The 22,612-nt window shown below is 37.5% G+C and overlaps 1 protein-coding gene across 2 annotated transcripts; it reads right to left on the bottom strand.

The window, feature by feature from the left end:
* Positions 1-1,890: 1,890 nt before the first annotated feature.
* On the bottom strand, positions 1,891-19,921 carry LOC139940525 (coiled-coil domain-containing protein 149-like). 2 transcript variants are annotated; one of them, XM_071936819.1, is made up of 12 exons: positions 19,807-19,921; positions 13,271-13,435; positions 11,814-11,867; positions 10,804-10,908; positions 10,102-10,218; positions 9,169-9,341; positions 8,109-8,181; positions 7,508-7,592; positions 6,801-6,945; positions 5,350-5,429; positions 4,403-4,653; positions 1,891-3,736 (listed from the first exon to the last, which is right to left on the bottom strand). In XM_071936819.1, the coding sequence occupies exons 2-12, from the start codon at positions 13,331-13,333 to the stop codon at positions 3,086-3,088; spliced, it is 1,797 nt and encodes a 598-aa protein (XP_071792920.1). In that variant the 5' UTR covers positions 13,334-13,435; positions 19,807-19,921; the 3' UTR covers positions 1,891-3,085. The 2 variants fall into 2 exon arrangements, with proteins under 2 accessions (XP_071792920.1, XP_071792919.1); XM_071936818.1 differs by lacking the exon at positions 19,807-19,921 and adding an exon at positions 14,594-14,690.
* Positions 19,922-22,612: the final 2,691 nt, after the last annotated feature.

Below are 22,612 nucleotides of genomic sequence, written 5' to 3'. Positions count from 1 at the left end.
TACCAATAGTGTCCGGTGCATGTAAGTGGGTTAGACAAAACTCAGAGAGCATCTTCATTAGAACAATTTGAGGCAGAACATGATTGGGCCAGGGACCCGACGCCGCAGACTCCGAGCGAGATGCACACTCGCAAACTCCTTAAACATGTTAAAACTATTTTTAACTTTTTATTTATTTATGATGCATCATCACTGCACCATATAGCGTCCAGTCCTCATGCTGTTATGTAGACGCCCACCCGCCCATGACAATACACTCAGAGACAAGTCAGGTTTTGGGTCAATTAAATGGAATTGCACACACATTTCAAAATCAACCTCCAATGTTCAACATGGATCTACGACAGTGCTAGTGACCATGTATAATCGTCGAAACACAGTGGAGGTTCCATGTCCCGTAACAAAAAACAAGTTTTCTAGAAAACTGCTAGCCAACCTTGTGTTCTGTATCGCTACTTCCTGGGTTTCCATTCTTGGCAGACAGCCACTATTTCTTGCCGCGGTGCCCAGTTTTCAAGGAGCATTTGAGTAACACAAAACTCTTAAAATTCTTTAGAAGGGTCACTCGTCAATAAACAGCGATAGGGTATTGGAAACGCTTTGGGTTCTTGTTTCTTTTATACATTCAAGGCTACATTTTTATGAAATAATAGCACTGCGCAATGCTTTGGTAAGTTCAACTATCATTTCTTTATTGGTCTCAAAAACGAAATACCAAGGTGTTATACTTATATACACATTTTGTTCTATTCATTTATTAACATCTATATATATCTCTTAGGACAATAGTCATGTCTTTCACAGTTTCTGTGTTTTTTAACTATAGTAATTTAAGGTGTAATTAATTATTCCATATGCAATGAGATCATAAACTCATCACCGAAGAGTCACCATGGGAAATACATCAAAACAAAAACATCAGCTCTGCTTGTGAACCAACACTTGATTTGAGACAAAGAAACTTCCTAACCTCACCAACCCAAACATAAACCAAACATCCCACAACCCAAAACATCTCACCACCCAGACATACCCCCCCCCCCCCAACATCCCACCAGCCTAAACAAACCTCAGCATTCCGACACCTCAGCATCCCAAACATACCACCTCAGCATCCCAAACATACCACCTCAGCATCCCAAACATACCACCTCAGCATCCCAAACATACCACCTCACCATCCCAAACATACCACCTCACCATCCCAAACATACCACCTCAGCATCCCAAACATACCACCTCAGCATCCCAAACATACCACCTCAGCATCCCAAACATACCACCTCACCATCCCAAACATACCACCTCAGCATCCCAAACATACCACCTCAGCATCCCAAACATACCACCTCAGCATCCCAAACATACCACCTCACCATCCCAAACATACCACCTCACCATCCCAAACATACCACCTCACCATCTCAATACCTCACCACCCCAAATATTCATAAACAAGGCAACATATACACACAATTATAACCATCAATAAAAACCATATTCCAATATAGCACAAGGCAAATAATAATAAGCAAAATACAATAGATAATGAACACAAGTTGAATGATTGAGTGTAGTGTGAATGTGAATTACCCTGGTAATTGGTTGCCAGAAACATATTGGAACTATCTGAACTTCCAGGGAGCACACATCGAGCTTATTACTCTCAGTCACCAATTGCAACATACAATAGGGATCTCTTTATTCCCTTGATCCAATTTTGTATTTGTCAAAATATTAACATAAATTCATAATTAAATGCTTTGAGTTACAACTGCTGACCACCAGGCCACGTGATAGAACAAACATGAGAGAGGAGGATACCCCCCCAAAAAAAAAAAAAAAAATTAAAAAAATAAATAAAATGGATACCCCCCCCCAAACAAAAAAGAGAGAAAATAAAACAACCCCAAACCAAAAACCTGATGGCAAATCACTGGCCTTTTAAATAATGTATTGTACCTAATTACATAACATTGCATCTAATATATTGTCATTTTATAGGGAATATCAATAAAATATTAAATAAATAGCATTCATATAAATAAATAATAAATTAAAATATGGGCAGCATTAAATCTTCAATAACTTAAAACAGATAATATACTAATAGATGTTACATTTGATCGGGGATAAAGAATATCATTTGGTTTTACCCTTACACCGATATAATATATTGCAACTTTTCAACTCAGAAAAACAATTTATAAACCTTCAACCAGATTATATGTTAAAAATAAATTGAAACTTTTAAATATCAAATCTTCTTGATCAACACTTGTAATCAGTCAAATATACATACATTACATCTGTATGTCAAAAATTATATTTTCAATAATAAGTGGAGTCTCTGCAAAACTTTTATGCAAAAGCCCCCTCCCACCCAAAAACCAAGTTTATTTCACAAATCCTAAACAAAAGTACCTACAAGAAAAACTAGTTCAAAGTGTTATGTATGGAATTTTAAAATGATTTCTGGTTTCCACACAGAAGTGAAATCAACACACGGCCACAGTGCCATACTTTTTCATAATTTGAACTATTTTTCAAACTGCTTCTTTGGACGCCCCTTATCTTTTTATCTTTAGCATTTTACTATAAAAAATCCCAACATCTTAAGTCATTCAGTACTGTCAGTATCTTTCATTCTTGCAAGTTTTGTTATTAGTTAAAAGTCCTAAACATATTTGACCTGCTTGCAAAGTACTGTATACAGAAACTTGACTGAGATTGGTCATTTTTTGGAACCACATGTCACTCATACATAATTTAATGTGTAAATTGGCAAAGACTATAAATTTTATGTGATGAAACTTGGTGAGTATGGTGGATTTGTCATTTTGTGAAAATGGTTATGAATTGTTTGAGCCACTTTGAGTCAAGTGGGAGTGGTCTACCAACAGGATTATTAGTTCTGTTGGAGGTTGGACTAAGGTCTAGGGTAGGAGGATGGATTCATTGATACATGTCATATCTTTTTGTATTTGATACCTAAAATGGTGGGCAGGAATGATGTGCAATGAATACACTGTGGGAATATATTGCACAATACAGACACTGGGCAAGGTTGTGATTGCATTATTGTTTACACACAGTGAGCTGTAGTGTCTACATTTATCAATGCTGTTGTTTTATCTTTACTCGGTGCTTGTTGTTCTCTACACAGTAATGGAGAACAAGGTCTTGGTGAGCCTTCTTGAGCTCCTTCTTGACCTGCTGTAGAGCCAACGGAGGAGTCTCGGTATCGACTCGACAGCTTCTCAGAAACAGTCTCCAATAAATCTTCCACAGAGTTCAACTCATCCTGCATTTCAGTCTTGGGAACAGTTGAAATGGCTGAATAAGATGGACTCCTTAACTCACTGTATGTATCTGTAGTATCGCCTTCTGGAGTATCAAGGTATTCAGGCAAAGTCTTAAATTCACAAACTGGCTCCTCATCTTCACCTAAGTAGCTACTAACATCCAGGTTAATGTGACTAACTGGAGGAATGTCTTCTGATTCAGAGAAATTGTTGAGAAGTGCGAGTGATTCATTGACTGTATCATCAATATAAGTGTCTGGTGATGGAGAGGTGGGAATCCTTGTTGGTTGAGCCACTATTCCTACTGAGTCTCCCGACTCTTTGGCTGTTGTATCTGTCGATGTTATTGCTTCATTGTTGCTTAATTGAATACTCAATGCCTCAGACTCCATACCACGAGTTGCATGCATCAGCTGACTCAACTCGTTTAACTGAAATGAGAATTCATCAAGTCAATTGCATTAGTATGTTTCAGTTACTGTAGTGTCTATCACAAATAAACAAAGTTCACATCAAAGTTCTATAAAGCTTTTATAAAACATCAGTATTTGTTTCATCTTTAGATTTGTAAAACACATAACCCCAAAAGCCAACATCCATACACATGATACATAGGGGGTAACATTTATTTTCTTTATTTATTAAAATGGCTGATTTGCTTTTTTTGTTTAAACCAAAGACTAGAGTGTTGCCCATCCGAATGGCCTTAAAAGTCCAGAGAATGTTAGCAAGGGAGATAGTTCATGGGACAGTAAGGGAGCGTCTCAAAAGTCGGGCACGTTCCTAGCGCAAAAGAACGTTCCTGCGGGCATATGCCCGCAGGATCGCAACTTTATGACATTAGAAACGTTCTAACATGAGATTGGACGCGGTCACGCATTTGGAACGATCCAAAAGATCGCTCTGGCGGTCCAAAGGACCGCTCCAAGTAAAGCGGCGGGGATACTCTTGCGATCCAAAAAGAACGTTCCTACCGTTCCGACTTTTGAGACGCTCCCTAAGAAAAACGAGAAAACAAAATCACAATATAGAAACGAACATATTGGTTTTGCTGAAGTACTCGTAGAAGAATTTAATGGAGATCGATGGAGACTGACCTCTTCCTCATCTTCTGTAAGTTCATCTTGTCTTGGAGTCAGCAAGCTGCTATTATCACTATGTGAAGATCCCAGCTGGTGACTTGGTGAACTTGTAGTACTGGAATTTAATGATGAGGTTAAACTGGTCACACTTTCAATTCCAACAAGATTTGTATCATCACTTGCATCTGATGCTTGGCGGGGTACCAGGGATGACTGACCAGCTTTCATGTTCTGAACTTCATTGGCAACAAAAGCAGCATTTCTACCTACAAAAATGCCAGGTAAAAAATAATGGGACAAGTTTAACTTATGGACTTACATGTACAGTCCATACTGGAAATGAGCTAAATCACTACACAAAAAACCCACAATTTGACAGCAGCCAAAATGGCCAAAATAATCATTTTATGCAAAATTGTCCAAATTGACACAAATTTAATAATCATAATAATATAATAATAATATCAAAGTATTATAGGTTCTCAAGGTGCTGAGTATATACAAACTTTCAGAAAGATAGGTTATTGCAGTGATGATATCTGAGACCCAATTATGTAGTACTCATAAGGGTTTACAAGGTGCTACGGCGCATGAAGCAGCCACAGCCAGGAACACCAGGGCGAACCCCTTCTCTTTTCGATAAGTGTACTGGGTTCTTTACATGCGTTACACAACACATGGGACCAACAGCTTTACGTCCCATCCAAAGGACGAAGTGCTAGTTATGTGTCTTGCTTAAGGACACAAGTGTCATGGCTGGGGATTCGAACCCACACTCTGCGATCAGAAACACCAGTATTTCTGTGCTCTTAACCGCTCGGCCACGACACTTCCACAAATTTATGCTATAATGTAATCTTGTGTTTTACAAAGTAGATTCAGTGCATGAATCTTAAATAAACTATGACCAATGACAAATACCACCAAGTCATGGATAAGAGCAGTAAAGTAGGTCAGCTTACCAGGCGGAAGGTTCCACAGTCCTGATATCTCAAGGGTCTTCAATTTCTTTTCCAGTTCGGCCACTCGCTGACCAAGTATTCTAAAGATGAAAACAACATTACAGCATGGTAACATAATTATGTTACTTTCAGATTCTCAAAAATAAATCAAACATCCATGAAAAGCAACCTAAAACCACAAAATACTGCTATTTGCTGACGTTATGGTTTAGTAATAAAAAATAATCAGAGTCGTGTACTACATGCTTTAATTGTAGGTATGAAAGTGCAGTACATTTAATCATGCCTCAAACTATTGAAGGGGCACAACAATGTCCCTATGTTAAGGGGCACTTCTATGAGGAAAACATAATTTTGTATTGGAACTTTGCAAAGGGCACCATAGCAAAAGCACAGGTCACCATGACAATTGCTGTGGGTGTCATGGGTTATTCCCTGCATTGTTACTACCCTCAAAATAGATGCATTTCTGTAACCATCTGAACACCTTTAGAAGTATTCAGAACAAGCAACAAAACTGGGGCTCATATAAACAACTGGGGCTCATATAGCCCTGGCGGCCTTACACTTTCGTTTTGTACTACAGTGACGTCCTGGACATCAGGGTAAATTTCTGGGGCGGAAAATTTTCACAGCTTCATAACTCAAATCTTACCTGCAAGAAAGCACCAATTTCAACAGATTCACATTCCATGGCAGCATATGTTTTTCTGCGGTGGGTTTTGATCGTCATATATTCTTCACAAATCCGTCATTTTCATGAAATAATGCAGCTCCCAACGTTAAGGAATTCCCATTTTTGTCCGTACTCTCACAGTCTGCCGTGTGTACGCAAGACGCGCGACGCGCACATTTTGAATTGTGTTGTTAACGCTGTGTGCAGTCAAGATACGGTGACCAAGAATTCATGCGTCTACGCTTGCATCATGCGTCTTGCACGCGAATGTTTACGCGTACGCACGACAACAGACAACACTGTGAGAAAACGATCGAAACGGGCATTTTTTAACGTTGGAAGCTGCATTATTTCACGAGAATGACGGATTTGTGAGGAAAATATGAGGACCAAAACCCACCGCAGAAAAATGTATACCGTCATGGAATGTGAATCTGTTGAAATTAGTGGCTTGTTGCAGGTAAGATTTAAGTTATGAAGCTGTGAAATTTTTCCGCCCCAGAAACGGGCCTCAATACTTAGGACTCTGTTCCTGTGTACAGAGAAAGAGTCCTATATAGGGCTAGGGCTCATATAAACAACTGGGGCTCATATAAACAACTGGGGCTCATATAAACAACTGGGGCTCATATAAACAACAACTCTTTCACTCAAGAGAGAAGAAGAAGTAATTGTTGAGTATTGCAAGCACACGGAGCTGTGAAAGTGATTCAAACCCATGTTTTGAACTAGTTCCCAACACTACATTGTGTGTAGTCCGTGTTAAGCTACTTACTTATTTGTATTTCTATGGTGGTTAAGAGCCATATTCTTATCATGTATGGTATCGAGTAGAGCTGATGCTAGTGACTGTAGATCAGCAACGGATGAAGGTGTTGCTGCTATACCTCCTGATTTACCCTCAGCAAGAAGCTGCTCAACTAATCAACAAATCAAAGACAATTCTCATCACCATCATCATAATCATACAATGAAATGCCATTATAAAAGTACAATTACATGTATAGTGCGTCATGTTTGTAATAAATGACACTCAAGGCCACGAATAATTAAAGTTGCTGGAGCATGTTTAGAAGGATTTAATGAGATGATTTAACCATAATACATGTACAACAAATTGAAAGGTATACAAAGTGGGGTAGTACATACTGGTTCCGGACCAGCCAGAAACATTGAGGCAAACCTCTTCTCTTTCATTGTTTTTACGACAAGTGTTTTTTTTTTTTTTTAAGTGCGTTACACAACAAACAGGATTAATGGCTTGAAGTCACACCACATAATAATAATAATAATAAAAAAAATAATACGTTGTTCTTATTAAGCATTTGACCACAACCAATGTGCGCCTTAAAGCGCTCAATATATTTTCTCCTGCAAAGTGTGTGGAGCTACATTATGAAATAAAGATAAAGATCTTTGACAGAAGACCAATGGCATATAATGTTCAACACCTAGACAGCATTTAGAGTATAGTTTGTTTACCTTGTTTTGGTGATACCAGGAGCCCTCCACTTGTTGCTGATCCCAGCTTAATGGTGTTTTTACCTCTTCGTCTCTCAAGGGCAGTCTGAGAACAAAACCACAGAAAGTGAAATCTAGAGTGCAGAATCATGAGTATCACTAATGCAAACCCAGATAAAGCAACACACTGAGTATCACCATGAGCATCAGTGTTAATTCATACAAATAACCAGTCATACTATCACATCACATTAAGACCAGTTACCTGATTTTGGTGATGGCATTTTTTTTGTGCTTAGAACATTTGCTCAGCACAATTGCTCAGCACAATTGCTGAGCACTTTTGCTGAGCTTGCTGAGGACATTTGCTGGGGATATTTGCTGAGCACATTTGCTTAGCATATTTGCTGAGCCTATTCGCTGAGCACATTTGCTTAGCATATTTGCTGAGCCTATTTGCTGAGTACATTTGCTTAGCATATTTGCTAAGCCTATTTGCTGATTACATTTGCTTAGCATATTTGCTGAGCACGATTGTGTGCTAAACAGTTCTATAAAGCAGAGCCATGATCTTAATAAATGCCCCCCCGTGTTCATCTAACAAGTTGATGAATAATATTACCTTGTATTTAGAGACTGTAGCGTGGGCAATACTTTTTTCTTCCAGAGCCTGTTTCAATCTCTCCTTCACATACCTGAAAAGATGAAACCAACATTATTTAATACACAAAACAATAACTATTTAAATAAATAATTGTTGTATCAGGGACAAATCAGCATCTCAATTTACTTGTGGTTTTACATTGATGTGTGATACAGATTTGTGTCTTCATATTGACCTGGCGCATCATCACAATAATCTTAGTTGTGCTATTTTGAAAGTCAATGTCCCTGTGTTTCGCAAAGTGTAGTGTGCAGTTAGGCATTGTGGCATTTACATGCATATCATAATTTGTATGTTCAGTTTGACCCTCAAAATAAGAAGCGTGGCAGACAGTAGCTGTCATTGGTGCAAGGTTAGGGGGTCAATACTTAATGGTTAGTCATGGAGAAAACAATCCTTAAGCAACTTGAAAGCAATCAACTGACAACTTTCTTTATTCTAGAGTAGATGTTTTAGTCATTCCACACATTTCAACCCCCCACCCCCAAACCCTTCAATGATAGATTTGTCTCCTTTGAACCAACGCCTCGACCGAGGCAGTCTGTCAATGACATGGGGTACTGCTGGTGAGTAGCTCATTGATACAGAACCCTAAAACTGTCATGTTGATAACCTCAATGCTGATACTCTAAATCTGTAAAGTTTTGATTTTAGTTGCTTGTGATCTCCAACTATGGCGTGTGTTCATTCCATTAACTATCAAAGATGAAAGCACACATGCATAAATAATCTCTTTAACACAAACATTTGCTATGCACAGAAAAATCTTACTTTATGAACATTACTACTGTAAATTGTAAGGTACAGTATTTGCGACGGGTTCCCTGCTTAGTTTAGTATAAACATACAAGTAAATGTATGAAGTGTGCGCTAACCTCAAGTCAAAGCTTTTTGAAATATTGCAACAATGCGAAATAAAACTGCGCAATTACTAGTTGATGTAACTACTCTTCCTTGTTCTTTCACCAACACCTTCAACATTGAAGAGATTTCCCTCAAGGTTCTTAATGATACTTACTTATTTTCCATAATAAGAGCATCAACATCCACGATTCTCTTCTCATCACCCGCTAAGACATAATTCAGTTCTTGATTGAGTCTTTCAGCTTTGTCTCTAAAGTAACCTCGCTCGGTAACCAGCTCTGTCTGCTCATCTATCTTAGCAACAAGGTCTCTCTCTAAAGCTTGAAGCTGGATAACACAATAAAAAACATCAAGCTTTGTGTTAATAGTTATCTTATGGTACGTTCAATTAGTTTCCGAATCAGGTCGACCAAGGTCTTCCCCTCGAGGCATTTGAATAGCTTCGACGTAAATGATGTGGTTCACCCTGGTCAGATCCACGTAACCTGCTCATGGAGTGGGCTACTTGGGGCTGACCGAGGTGCATGACGCCACAATGAAAAACTTTCTCAATGGCCACCATTTTGGTTGTAACTCAGTGAGACACTTTCAGGAAGTTTGATACACATTTCACCATTATAAAAACAGCGCCTGTGTAAGTATTTTTGTATTCAAGGACGAGTACTTTTGTATCAACATGGGCTTGTATTTAACTTTTGAGAATAATTATTTTAGGATCTTTTGTTGTGAATTAACCAGTAGTATGCATACAATGAAAGTAATTCCAGTTGACTGTCCCAAGGTGCGCTGGTGTGAAAGTCAGGGAAAATTGGTTTTCTATGAGCTCATCATGTCCAGAGCGCATCACCCAGATAAGCACACTAAGGTTGACCCGGGGAAGCTAATCAAACACACTCGTAATTAATGTCTCTTGTTTTCTAAGCAAATCATTACCCCAGCTATACCTATTTGGAGACCTCCAGAAGGAGTACAACATTGCACTTACATTGTGCAAGTCATCTAACACCTCTATGACAAAGCCATTAATGCAGTCTTAATTAATGAACAGCAATAATTGAATACAATGATAATAGTAAAGTGGTTAAACCTGTTCTCTTGCTGCTTCAAGCTGATTGACAAGTCCTTCTCTTTCATGAGCTGGAAAATGTCTGGTTCCAATTCCATCATCTCCGATCCGCTGTCTGGCAATATTCTCTCTTAGTAGCTGACAAATAATACAAATAGTAGAATTTAACATAACAAAATCTCAAACAAATTAAAAAAATGTGTGTTTCAATTACAAAAAGTCATTAATCAAGACTTGTTTACCTAACAAAGAATACATAAGAATATTGATAAATTGCTCATTTATAGGTCTCGTCAACTCAGGCTTTAGTTTAAAAAAACCCTTAACTAGACCATAGTGGTTGTACCAGACATTCCATCTTAAAAACCTCCAAATAATATACATATTTGACATTTTGATTTGAAATTTTAGGAAAAGATTTGTCTGTGAATCTAAGTGATTCTTTTTACATATTTGGGAAAAATAGATGATTTTACTTGTACTGCTACGATACGTTGGAAGGTTTATGGCCCAATGCTGACAGGCTAAAGCAAAGGGGTGTTTTAGGCTTGGTGTAATTGTAGTAAAAGTGCAAGAGAATCACAGTCTCATAGTGTTGTTATCTCTGATTGTCTTTACAAACAGCATCTGAGTACACAGGGACTAACCAACTGAATTGATTATGGAGTCATGATGGATGGAGAGGCATGATTACAGGCTGGTTTGCTAATAAGTATCTCTTACCTTGATATCACCTTGGGCTTCCAGCAGTTTCTGTTCCAAGTCAGCAATTTTGGCTTCAGCTTTCTTATTCTGTTCTCTAGCTTCCCGTAGTACTTGGGCTAGACTCTGTTATAACATAAAAACATATTCAATCTACAGTCGTAGTGTAAGGGCTTTAATAAACACGGAACAGTTTTACAGGCAACTTGGAGGCAACCAACCTCACTGCATACAACAGGGACATTTAATATTGAACAGGTAGCCACAAGACATTTCATTTTACAACACCTTCAACCCAGTTTATTATTGTCTGTCATGTTGATTTTTGAATTAATTTTCCATTACCTAACCCGCTGGGCTATCAACAATAAATAAACAATGTATGGTAATCACTTGTAGAAATTTTTCTTCTTCTTTGTTGCATTTACATTGCCATGTATGCCATGTATGACATGATCAGGGCATAATCAGGGCTTAGACATGAGTGTTCAGTATCCATTGATAATAGATGGACCCAGTTCATGCCTACAAGGTTCAGACAATAATAGAACATGTACACTTGTTCATCATGATAACCTGGTGTGTCACAATTTAAACAAACAGTGGAGTGTTTGCAAGGAGGGGGAGCGGGCAGGGTTAAGATGGACTGCATGTATTTTAATTTGTTGCGGTAATTTCATAAAACCATATACTATTAAGAAGGTCTTGCCTCTTCAAAGATTTAATACTGACACACATGTTTAAAATATATTTTGGATGTAGAAACATGTATGTGTCTCATATTTGATTGATAAATGATTCCACAAATGTCTAAATCTACAATTACTACATCATTAACTAGCTGAGGTCACTCATTTCCCAATGTTCACTGTAGTAGCCGCAGTGTACTCAGTGATAGCAAGCATTATGTTTTTGATCTGAGATTTATAATTCTCTTATCAGAAAAATTCATATGGAAGCCATCTTTGTCTGGAGTGACTCAAACATCTTATAGACCATCATTATTTAAGAGAAAAGATGAAGACACTTACATGATTCCTTCTCTCTGATACTGGGTCACTTTCATTGGATGATAGTCCCAAAGCCTGCAAAACCAAACAGAAGATATTTTAAATTCATCAATTCTTGCCTCACACAAAGAACTGATTTGCTGAGTTCTTATCTCTATGTAAGTTGTATTAAAGTCACCTGGAAATAGATTTTTTTCTTTCAAACATAAGAGTATATGCTTACGAACAATAAAACAATTTTTTTAGTAATTGTTTGTCACGATTTATATGTTTAAAAAATATATAAAGTTGTTTGGGGGGGCTGACTGCGCCTACCCCTTTTGTGACGTCAATCGAGGCAGACTTTGCCTGCAATGCGTATAGTAAACACACGTGCAAAGTACATGTACGTCCAAGTCGTGAGTTGGACGTTTCAAAAAGTGTTTTTCTGCGGCAATACACCTGGTCGGCATTGCCGAAAAAAACAAAACAAATATTTTTTTGAAACGTACAAACTCACGACTTGGTCCGTACATGTACTTTGCAATTGTGTTTACTCTACGCATTACAGGCAAAGTCTGCCTCGATTGACGTTACGAACAGCGCCCTCTCGGGTCGGGGTCTACTCTTAAATTTGTAAATAACATAAGAACTGATTTTTAAAAACCTTAGTTAACTGTTTATTCACATTCCACTCATCAAAACACATATATTAGTGACAAAAGCTTTATTTTGAAAAAATACCACTTCCAGGTGACTTTAAGTAACCAACATCCCTATGATACAGGGCTCGAATTTGGGGGAAAATCACCAAGACCACAGGCCTGGTTGCTCAAAATCCATACTGGCCCAGAATTGTTTCAACAAGACCAGAACATTTTAACATGCTTACTGTTTTATTTGAACAATCACTAAGACATACGCTATGTAAGATAATAGTTATCCCATTTATCTTTAATGGGTATACATATTTCAATATTCAATAGAATTGAAAGGTGTTAATCAGACTCAAAGGTAACACTGTACTATCACTTGTCTTTGTTGAAGATATTACTCAGTGTGCTTTTATTATTCAACTAGAAACCATAAGAGAACTGAACTTGTTCATTCATGAGTTAACAGGCAAAACACTCGAACCTTTGGTCTAGACCCTGTGGTCCAGTGTCAAATTTGAGCCAATACAACAGTCTTCCGACCAACAGAACCAAACAAAACGTGTCTGTTCTACATGTATTTGGAATGGTCTCGTGTGATTTACAATTGAGTGAGGGTAATTGTTTTTGTTTAAATGTTATTGGTGTAGTACCCTTGTACATTGTGTAAATTCGAAAGGTTGTGACAACATAAGATTCGACAGTGCATGGAGAGTGTGGCTGCTTTTAACCCTTTGGATCATAGGATTACAATCAATTTAACATAAGATTTATACAATAATCAAACGAACTTCACAAGGGGAAAACACATGTACTCCTTCAAACCATGTCACTCAATTAACCTACCCTTTCTCTGTCAGAACATTGTTTCTTGAGTGTTTGATATTTCTCTCTCAGCTGTTCAGCCATAAGACGGAAAGCATCTTTCTCTTGTCGGACATTGTCCAGCTCTTCTGCAAGGATCAATAACGCATCTTTCTTGGCCTGGAGCTTGCGCTTGCAGAGATTGTACTGGTTGGTATAAGATGGAATGAGAACAACAATTAAGAAGGATGCGGAGAGACTGAATTGACAACAGATAGCACATTATTTGGGGTTGGAGGGGGGAGGGCTGGTATATTGTGCATTTTGTTTACTAATCCTGGTAGAACTTTCCATTTTGCAATTATGAAAAAAAATACATTTATATTGTTCTTCAAAACACCAACTTCTTTGCATTGGTAATTTGTAGTCGGTCCGCAAAATAAATAAAAGTATTGGTAACAGAAAAGGGGTTCCCATTCACAATTGTCATCACACGATGTAAATCTAAGTGAATGCAGGTTTGTCAGGGAATTTTACTTTAAAAATGTGGTACTATAACTAACTTCAGACATAATTAAAATACCTACAAAAATGAACCGTACTTGGCTATCTGGTGGGAGAGTAACAACGCACAGGACACTTTACAAGAGGGTTGGTTATATAACAATAGTACTGTCTAACTAAGTTAAGTAACTTGGGTACGATGTGACTTAGAATAGATACAAGGTGATTTTGGCATAAAGTGACCGACAGTCTGCGATACTAGAAATTCGGTGCTTGCACAGTAAGCTGAGAATGTTGGTCGTCAGGGCTGAATTTGGCAGAAGCAGAGCCACGACATTTGGCCGCGCAATCTTCAAGATGGGCCACACAAACTTCAAGCTTTTAGGCGTTAAATTTGCGTAAGGCAAATGTGCGCATGCGCCCGATCATGCGCGCTACATTTTGCCAAGCTCCACATGAATTGCATGCACAGCACCAAGTAAACTTCACGTACTTCACGTTACAGTATACAGTCTGGTTACCATGCATTACTATCCATTCTTGGCTTACACAGCTAGCGCAGAAATTCAGTGCTTACACGTAAGCGGAGAATGACGATCGTAAGCACAGAATTCGGCAGTAAGCTGAGTCATGATGATGAAATTGGGCCCTGGTGTTTTTGTTTTGACACTGTCATCAGTGACTGTGTTTCAAATGTGATTGTGATGTGCGAATGGGATGTGCGAATGGGATGTGAGGTTGTGATGAGACGTTTTGGTTTTTGTTCAGTTGATTTTGAATCAAATTACTTTAGTTTAGCTCATTTGTTTTTGAGGGAATTTAAGTAATAATGTCAATTAACCTTCATTAGTTTTTCCTTACCTCACTACATAATGTGTGCCAGTCCTTTTGGCTTCTAACATTCAAGGAACCTGGAAAATTCAGACGATCAGGTGCTGCCATATTGCATTTGCGATTGATATAATGCCCGGTTCATGACCAGGCTGAAGTGAGCACCAAATTTGGGCCCAACACCAAACTTGGTGATGGCAAAAAAATTTGGTGCTAGCACCAAATTTCGATGTAACTGTCAACGACCGTCATAACCCGTCGAAGACAGTGCGGAAGGATTGTACACGCGTAAGGTATGGGTAGATTCAAAGCCAAGAGTTCCATCTTAATTGGGCAATATTATTATTTTTTATTTCATAAATCTGTTCCTCATACCCCTGGCTATATCAGATTAGCGCCCCAGTGTTTGAAGTCTGCTAATTAGCTTAGCCCAATTAATTTAGTCAATGAAGAATATACGAATTTCTGTACTGTATGCGCTGTATGCGTAAGCCTGTAAGGTATGGGCAAATAAAAAGGCAAGAGTTCCATCTTACTTGGAAAATATTATTAGTTTTATTTCATAAATCTGTTCCTTATACCTTTGGCTATGTCAGATTAGCGCCCCATTGTGTAACGTTTTCTAATGAGCTCAGCCCAATTAATCCAATTAGAGAAGAAATTGCGAATTTCGTACTGTAGTTATACGCTATTATGCCTAATACATGCGTGGGGTATAGGCAACAACTAAACAAACGGATTCCGTCTAAGTTGGAAAATATTAATATTTTTTATCTCATAAATTTGTTCCACATACCCATGGCTAAATCCATTTAGCACCTCGACGTGTTACCTTACCTAATTAGCTCAGCCCAATTAATTTAATCAAGAGAATCGTTCACGAATTTCTTACTATACGTTGTATGATATACTAAACACACGCGTAAGGTATGGGCAAATACAAAGCCAAGAGTTCCATCTTAATTGGAAAATATTAGGTAAGTACAGATCGGGTGCTAATTTGGCTAGTAGCCGGTGGTACTTGACCAGACTGAAGTGAGCACCAAATTTGAGCCCAACACCAAATTTGGTGATGAGCACCAAATTTGTTGCCAGCACCAAATTTCAAAAAAACTGTCAACGACCGTCAATGACCGTCGAAGACAGTGCGATGGGATTGTACACGCGTAAGGTATGGGCAGATACAAAGCCAGGAGTTCCAACTAAATTGGACGGTATAATTAATTTTTATTTCATAAATCTATTTCTCAGACCCCTGGCTATATCAGACTAGCGCCCAACTTGTTAAGTCTGCTTATTAGCTCATCCCAATTAATTTAATAAGGGAAGAATTTACGAGTTTTTATACTGTTACGCTGTTTATACTTAGATAACAAGCACGTAAGTAATGTCAATTACAAAGACAAGAGTTCCATCTTTATTGGAAAATATTATTAATTTTTATTTCATAAATCTATTCCTTATACCCCTGGCTAACTCAGATTAGCGCCCCAACTTGTTAAGTCTGCTAATTAGCTCAGCCCAATTAATTTAATAAGGGAAGAATTTACGAGTTTTTCTACTTTATGCGCTGTACATTATGCACAAAGAACAAGCGTAAGGTATGGGCAATTACAAAGCCAAGAGTTCCATCTTAATTAGAAAATATTATTAATTTTTATTTCATAAATCTATTCCTCATACCCCTGGCTATATCAGACTAGCGCCCCAACTTGTTAAGTCTGCTAATTAGCTCAGCCTAATTAATTTAATCGAGGAAGAATTTACGAGTTTTTCTACTTTATACGCTGTACATTATGCTATACACAAAGAACAAGCGTAATGTATAGGCAATTACAAAGCCAAGAGTTCCATCTTAATTGGAAAATATTATTAATTTTTATTTCATAAATCTGTTCCTCATACCCCTGGCTATATAAGCCCAGCGCTGGGCTTATATAGCCAGGGGTATGAGAAACAGATTTATGAAATAAAAATTAATAATATTTTCCAACTAAGGTGGAACTCTTGGCTTTGTAATTGCCCATACCTTACGCTTGTTCTTTGTATAGCATAATGTACAGCGTATAAAGTACAAAAACTCGTAAATTCTGCCTTGATTAAATTAATTGGGCTGAACTAATTAGCAAACTTAACAAGTTGGGGCGCTAATCTGATATAGCCAGGGGTATGATGAATAGATTTATGAAATAAAAAATAATAATATTTTACGATTTAGATGGAACTCTTGGCTTTGTATTTGCACATACCTTACGCTTGTTCTTTGTATAGCATATATACAGCGTTAAAAGTACAAAACACGTAAATTCTTCCTTGATTAAATTAATTGGGCTGAGCTAATTAGCAAACTTAACAAGTTGGGGCGCTAGTCTGATATAGCCAGGGGAATGAGGAATAGATTTATGAAATAAAAATTAAATAATATTTTCCAATTAAGATGGAACTCTTGGCTTTGTAATTGCCCATACCTTACGCTTGTTCTTTGTGTATAGCATACATAATGTACAGCGAATAAAGTAGAAAAACTCGTAAATTCTTCCTTGATTAAATTAATTGGGCTGAGCTAATTAGCAGACTTAACAAGTTGGGGCGCTAGTCTGATATAGCCAGGGGAATGAGGAATAGATTTATGAAATAAAAATTAATAATATTTTCCAATTAAGATGGAACTCTTGGCTTTGTAATTGCCCATACCTTACGCTTGTTCTTTGTGTATAGCATAATGTACAGCGCATAAAGTACACAAACTCGTAAATTCTTCCCTTATTAAATTAATTGGGCTGAGCTAATTAGCAGACTTATCAAGTTGGGGCGCTAGTCTGATATAGCCAGTGGTATGAGGAATGGATTTATGAAATAAAAATTAATAATATTTTCCAATGGAACTCTTGGCTTTGTAATTGCCCATACCTTACGCTTGTTCTTTGTGTATAGCATAATGTACAGCGTAAAAAGTAGAAAAACTCGTAAATTCTTCCTTGATTAAATTAATTGGGCTGAGCTAATTAGCAGACTTAACAAGTTGGGGCGCTAATCTGATATAGCCAGGGGTATGAGGATTTGATTTATGAAATAAAAGTTAATAATATTTTCCAATTAAGATGGAACTCTTGGCTTTGTAATTGCCCATACCTTACGCTTGTTCTTTGTATAGCATAATGTACAGCGTATAAAGTAGAAAACTCGTAAATTCTTCCCTTATTAAATTAATTGGGCTGAGCTAATTAGCAGACTTAACAATTTGGGGCGCTGGGCTTATATAGCCAGGGGTATGAGGAACAGATTTATGAAATAAAAATTAATAATATTGTCTAACTAAGATGGAACTCTTGGCTTTTTGTTTGCCCATATCTTACGCTTGTTCTTTGTGTATAGCATACATAATGTACAGCGAATAAAGTAGAAAAACTCGTAAATTCTTCCTCGATTAAATTAATTGGGCTGAGCTAATTAGCAGACTTAACAATTTGGGGCGCTAATCTGATATAGCCAGGGGTATGAGGAACAGATTTATGAAATAAAAATTAATAATATTTTCCAATTAAGATGGAACTCTTGGCTTTGTAGTTGCCCATACATTACGCTTGTTCTTTGTATAGCATAATGTACAGCGAATAAAGTAGAAAAACTCGTAAATTCTTCCTCGATTAAATTAATTGGGCTGAGCTAATTTTAGCGGTCTTAACAAGTTGGGGCGCTAATCTGATATAGCCAGGGGTATGAGGAACAGATTTGTGAAATAAAAATTAAAAATATTGTCCAACTAAGATGGAACTCTTGGCTTTTTGTTGGCCCATATCTTACGCTTGTTCTTTGTATAGCATGTACAACGTATAAAGTAGAAAAACTCGTAAATTCTTCCCTTATTAAATTAGTTGGGCTGAGCTAATTAGCAGACTTAACAAGTTGGGGCGCTAATCTGATATAGCCAGGGGTATGAGGAATGGATTTATGAAATAAAAATTAATAATATTTTCCAATTAAGATGAAACTCTTGGCTTTGTAATTGCCCATTACTTGCGCGCTCGTTTTCTAAGTATATATACAGCGTATAAAGTACAAAAACTCGTAAATTCTTCCCTTATTTAATTAATTGGGCTGAGCTAATTAGCAGATTTAACAAGTTGGGGCGCTAATATGACATAGCTAGAGGTATAAAGAATAGATTTATGAAATAAAAATTAATAATATTTTCCAATTAAGATGGAACTCTTGGCTTTGTATTTGCCCATACCTTACGCGTGTGTACATACAATGTATAGTAAGAAATTCGTGAATGATTCTCTTGATTAAATTAATTGGGCTGAGCTAATTAGGTAAGGTAACACGTCGAGGTGCTAAATTGATTTAGCCATGGGTATGTGGAACAAATTTATGAGATAAATAATATTAATATTTTCCAACTTAGACGGAATCCGTTTGTTTAGTTTTTGCCTATACCCCACGCATGTATTAGGCATAATAGCGTATAACTACAGTACGAAATTCGAAATTTCTTCCCTAATTGGATTAATTGGGCTGAGCTCATTAGAAAACGTTACACAATGGGGCGCTAATCTGACATGGCCAAAGGTATAAGGAACAGATTTATGAAATGAAAACTAATAATATTTTCCAATTAAGATGGAACTCTTGCCTTTTTATTTGCCCCTACATTACGCATACAGCGCATACAGTATCAAAATTCGTAAATTCTTCCTTGATTAAATTAATTGGGCTGGGCTAATTAGCACACTTAAAACACTTGGGCGCTACTTTGATATAGCCAGGGGAACGTGGAACAGACTTATGAAATAAAAAATAATAATATTGTCCAATTAAGATGGACCTCCTGGCTTTGTATTTGCCCATACCTTACGCATACAGTGCATACAGTACCAAAATTCGTAAATTCTTCCCTTATTAAATTAATTGGGCTGAGCTAATTAGCAAACTTAACAAATTGGGGCGCTAATCTGATATAGCCAAGGGTATGTGGAACAGATTTATGAAATAAAAATTAATTATACCGTCCAATTTAGTTGGAACTCCTGGCTTTGTATCTGCCCATACCTTACGCGTGTACAATCCCATCGCACTGTCTTCGACGGTCATTGACGGTCGTTGACAGTTTTTTTGAAATTTGGTGCTGGCAACAAATTTGGTGCTCATCACCAAATTTGGTGTTGGGCTCAAATTTGGTGCTCACTTCAGTCTGGTCAAGTACCACCGTCTAGCCAAATTAGCACCCGATCTGTACTTACCTAACTCCCATATTTATCATGTGAAAGCAAATCCAGCCAGACGGTGAGACGAAAATGACTTTGATTTTTGAATTTGACGGCGATCGAAATCAATCTGCGATTGGAATTAGCCTTCCCATCATGATACAAATTTCTTATTATAGTCTGGCCCTCTCTGACGCTCAACAGAAGTATGATAATCGACGCGGCAAGTGAGTCCAGGAACCAGACGACGCAGACTAACTCGTCGCTACGACAGAATTTCCTAGGAAAAAATGTGTCTTATTGGTCCCCCTCCATGGAGGGGGGTGGGGCGTGCAGATGAGGGCTGTTCATTAGGGAAATCCATTAATAGGGCAAATGACCATAGAGCAAGGACACAAGTCGTAATTGATATTTTTGTATGGGTTATGTTTGTATTATTTTGTATCATTCATATCAGACTTGAAGTAATTTAGCTTCGCCGTACAGAATCTCAATTGTTCAGCAGGCCAAAAAGCCGGATTAAAAGGTGTCATTTTTTTCCTCCATGGTAATTAAAACGGAATGCAAACAATTACACCAAGTCTGAAACTCTCATATTATGAAATCCAAAAATCGTAAAAATGTTCAATTAATGTGACTGGCTTGTTTTTAACAAATCCAATCTGTGTAAAACTCCTTTTAATTCAGAAACTTCTTTTTTAAAGATTTCTTTTGATGTGCTATTCAGGTTGGCTGCTTGATGTGTGGGTGGGACGTTGACTGAACCATCTAACGGAGTTGCTGGAATCGACCTGTTGCTGTATCTGGACGCCTCACTCGGTATTTCATAAGGTAGATAATTTTTTTAGATAAAGAAGTTTTGAACAGTATCAATCTGTTTAATGCTCTATTTAATTCAGCATTTTCCTGTTTTAGTTGTATTTGATGAATTATTCAAGTTGGCTGTTATATGACTGACTGGGACGTTGACTGAACCGCCTATTCGGGTTACAGGGATCGACCTGTCGCTGTATCTGGATGCCTCACTCTCTACTTCAAAAGGTGGATATTTTTTCTTTAGACAAATCCAATCTGTTTAAAGCTCTATTTAATTTAGAACCTTCTTTGTTTTCTTTTTTTTTTATATATATTATTCAGGTAGGCTGTTGATGACTGAGCGGGACGTTGACTGAACCATCTAACCGAGTTGCTGGAATTGACCTGTTGCTGTATTTGTACGCCTCACTTACTACTTCCAAAGGTAGATATTTTTTTCTTTAGATAAAGATGTTTTTAAAGAATTCCAATCTGTATAAAGCTCCTTTTAATTCAGAAACTTCTTTTTTAAAGCTTTCTTTTTATGTGCTATTAAGGTTGGCTGCTTGCTGTCTGACGGGACGTTGACTGAACCATCTAACGGAGTTTCTGGAATCGACCGGTTGCTGTATCTTGACGCCTCACTCGGTACTTCATAAGGTAGATATTTTTTTCTTTAGACAAAGAAGTTTTTAATAATTCCAATCTGTATATAGCTCCTTTTAATTCAGAAACTTCTTTTTTATAGCTTTCTTTTGATGTGCTATTCAGGATGGCTGCTTGATGTCTGACCGGGACGTTGACTGAACCATCTAACGGAGTTGCTGGAATCGACCTGTTGCTGTAGCTGGATGCCTCACCTTCTAAAGTGGATATTTTTTCTCACGATAAAGAAGTTTTTAACAAATCCAATCTGTTTAAAGCTCTATTTAATTCAGAACCTTTTCTTTATAGTTTTCTTTTGATGTGTTATTCAGGTTGGCTGCTTGATGACTGACCGGGACGTTGACTGAACAGTCTAACTAATTTGCTGGAATTGACCTGTTGCTGTAGCTGGAAAATCACTTACTACTTCATAAGGTAGATAAAGAAGTTTTTAACAATTTCGATCTGTATAAAGCTCCTTTTAATTCAGAAACTTCTTTTTTAAAGATTTCTTTTGATGTGCTACTCTGTTGGCTGCTTGATGTCTGACCGGGGCCTTGACTGAACCATCTAACGGAGTTGCTGGAATCAACCTGTTGCTGTATCTGGACGCCTCACTCGGTGCTTCATAAGGTAGATATTTTTTCTTTAGATAAAGAAGTTTTGGACAATATCAATCTGTTTAAAGCTCTATTTAATTCAGCATTTTCCTGTTTTAGTTGTATTTGATGTGTTATTCAGGTTGACTGTTTAATGACTGACTGGGACGTTGACTGAACCATCTAACTGAGTTGCTGGAATTGACCTGTCGCTGTATTGGACGCCTCACTTACTACTTCCAAAGGTAGATATTTTTTTCCTTAGATAAAGAAGTTTTTAACAAATCCAATCTGTTTAAAGCTCTATTTAATTCAGAACCTTTTCCTTAAAGTTTTCTTTTCATGTGTTATTCAGGTTGGCTGCTTGATAACTGACCGGGACGTTGACTGAACCGTCTAACTAAGTTTGCTGGAATCGACCTGTTGCTGTAGCTGGACGCCTCACCTTCAATAAGGTGGAAGTTTTTTACAAATCCAATCCGTTTAAACTATTTAATTCGGAACTTTTTTTTTCAAATAGTTTGCTTTTGAGGTGTTATTCAGGTTGGCTGTTGATGACTGAGCGGGACGTTGACTGAACCATCTAACCGAGTTGCTGGAATCGACCTGTTTAAAGTTCTATTTAATTCAGCATTGTCCTGTTTTAGTTGTATTTGATGTGTTATTCAGGTTGTCTGTTTAATGACTGACTGGGATGTGTCTGAACCGCCTAATGGGACACATTTCTTTCGGGAAAAAAAGAAGCGGGAAAATAACAGCCAATCAAAGATTCTATTTCAGAAACAATTGGTGGCTATGAACCA

Source organism: Asterias amurensis, chromosome 8 (genome assembly GCF_032118995.1).
Source record: "Asterias amurensis chromosome 8, ASM3211899v1".
NCBI classification, from domain to species: Eukaryota; Metazoa; Echinodermata; class Asteroidea; order Forcipulatida; family Asteriidae; genus Asterias; species Asterias amurensis.
The sequence above is the reverse complement of the archived record's forward strand: the minus strand, read 5'-3'. Positions and strand labels throughout refer to the sequence as shown.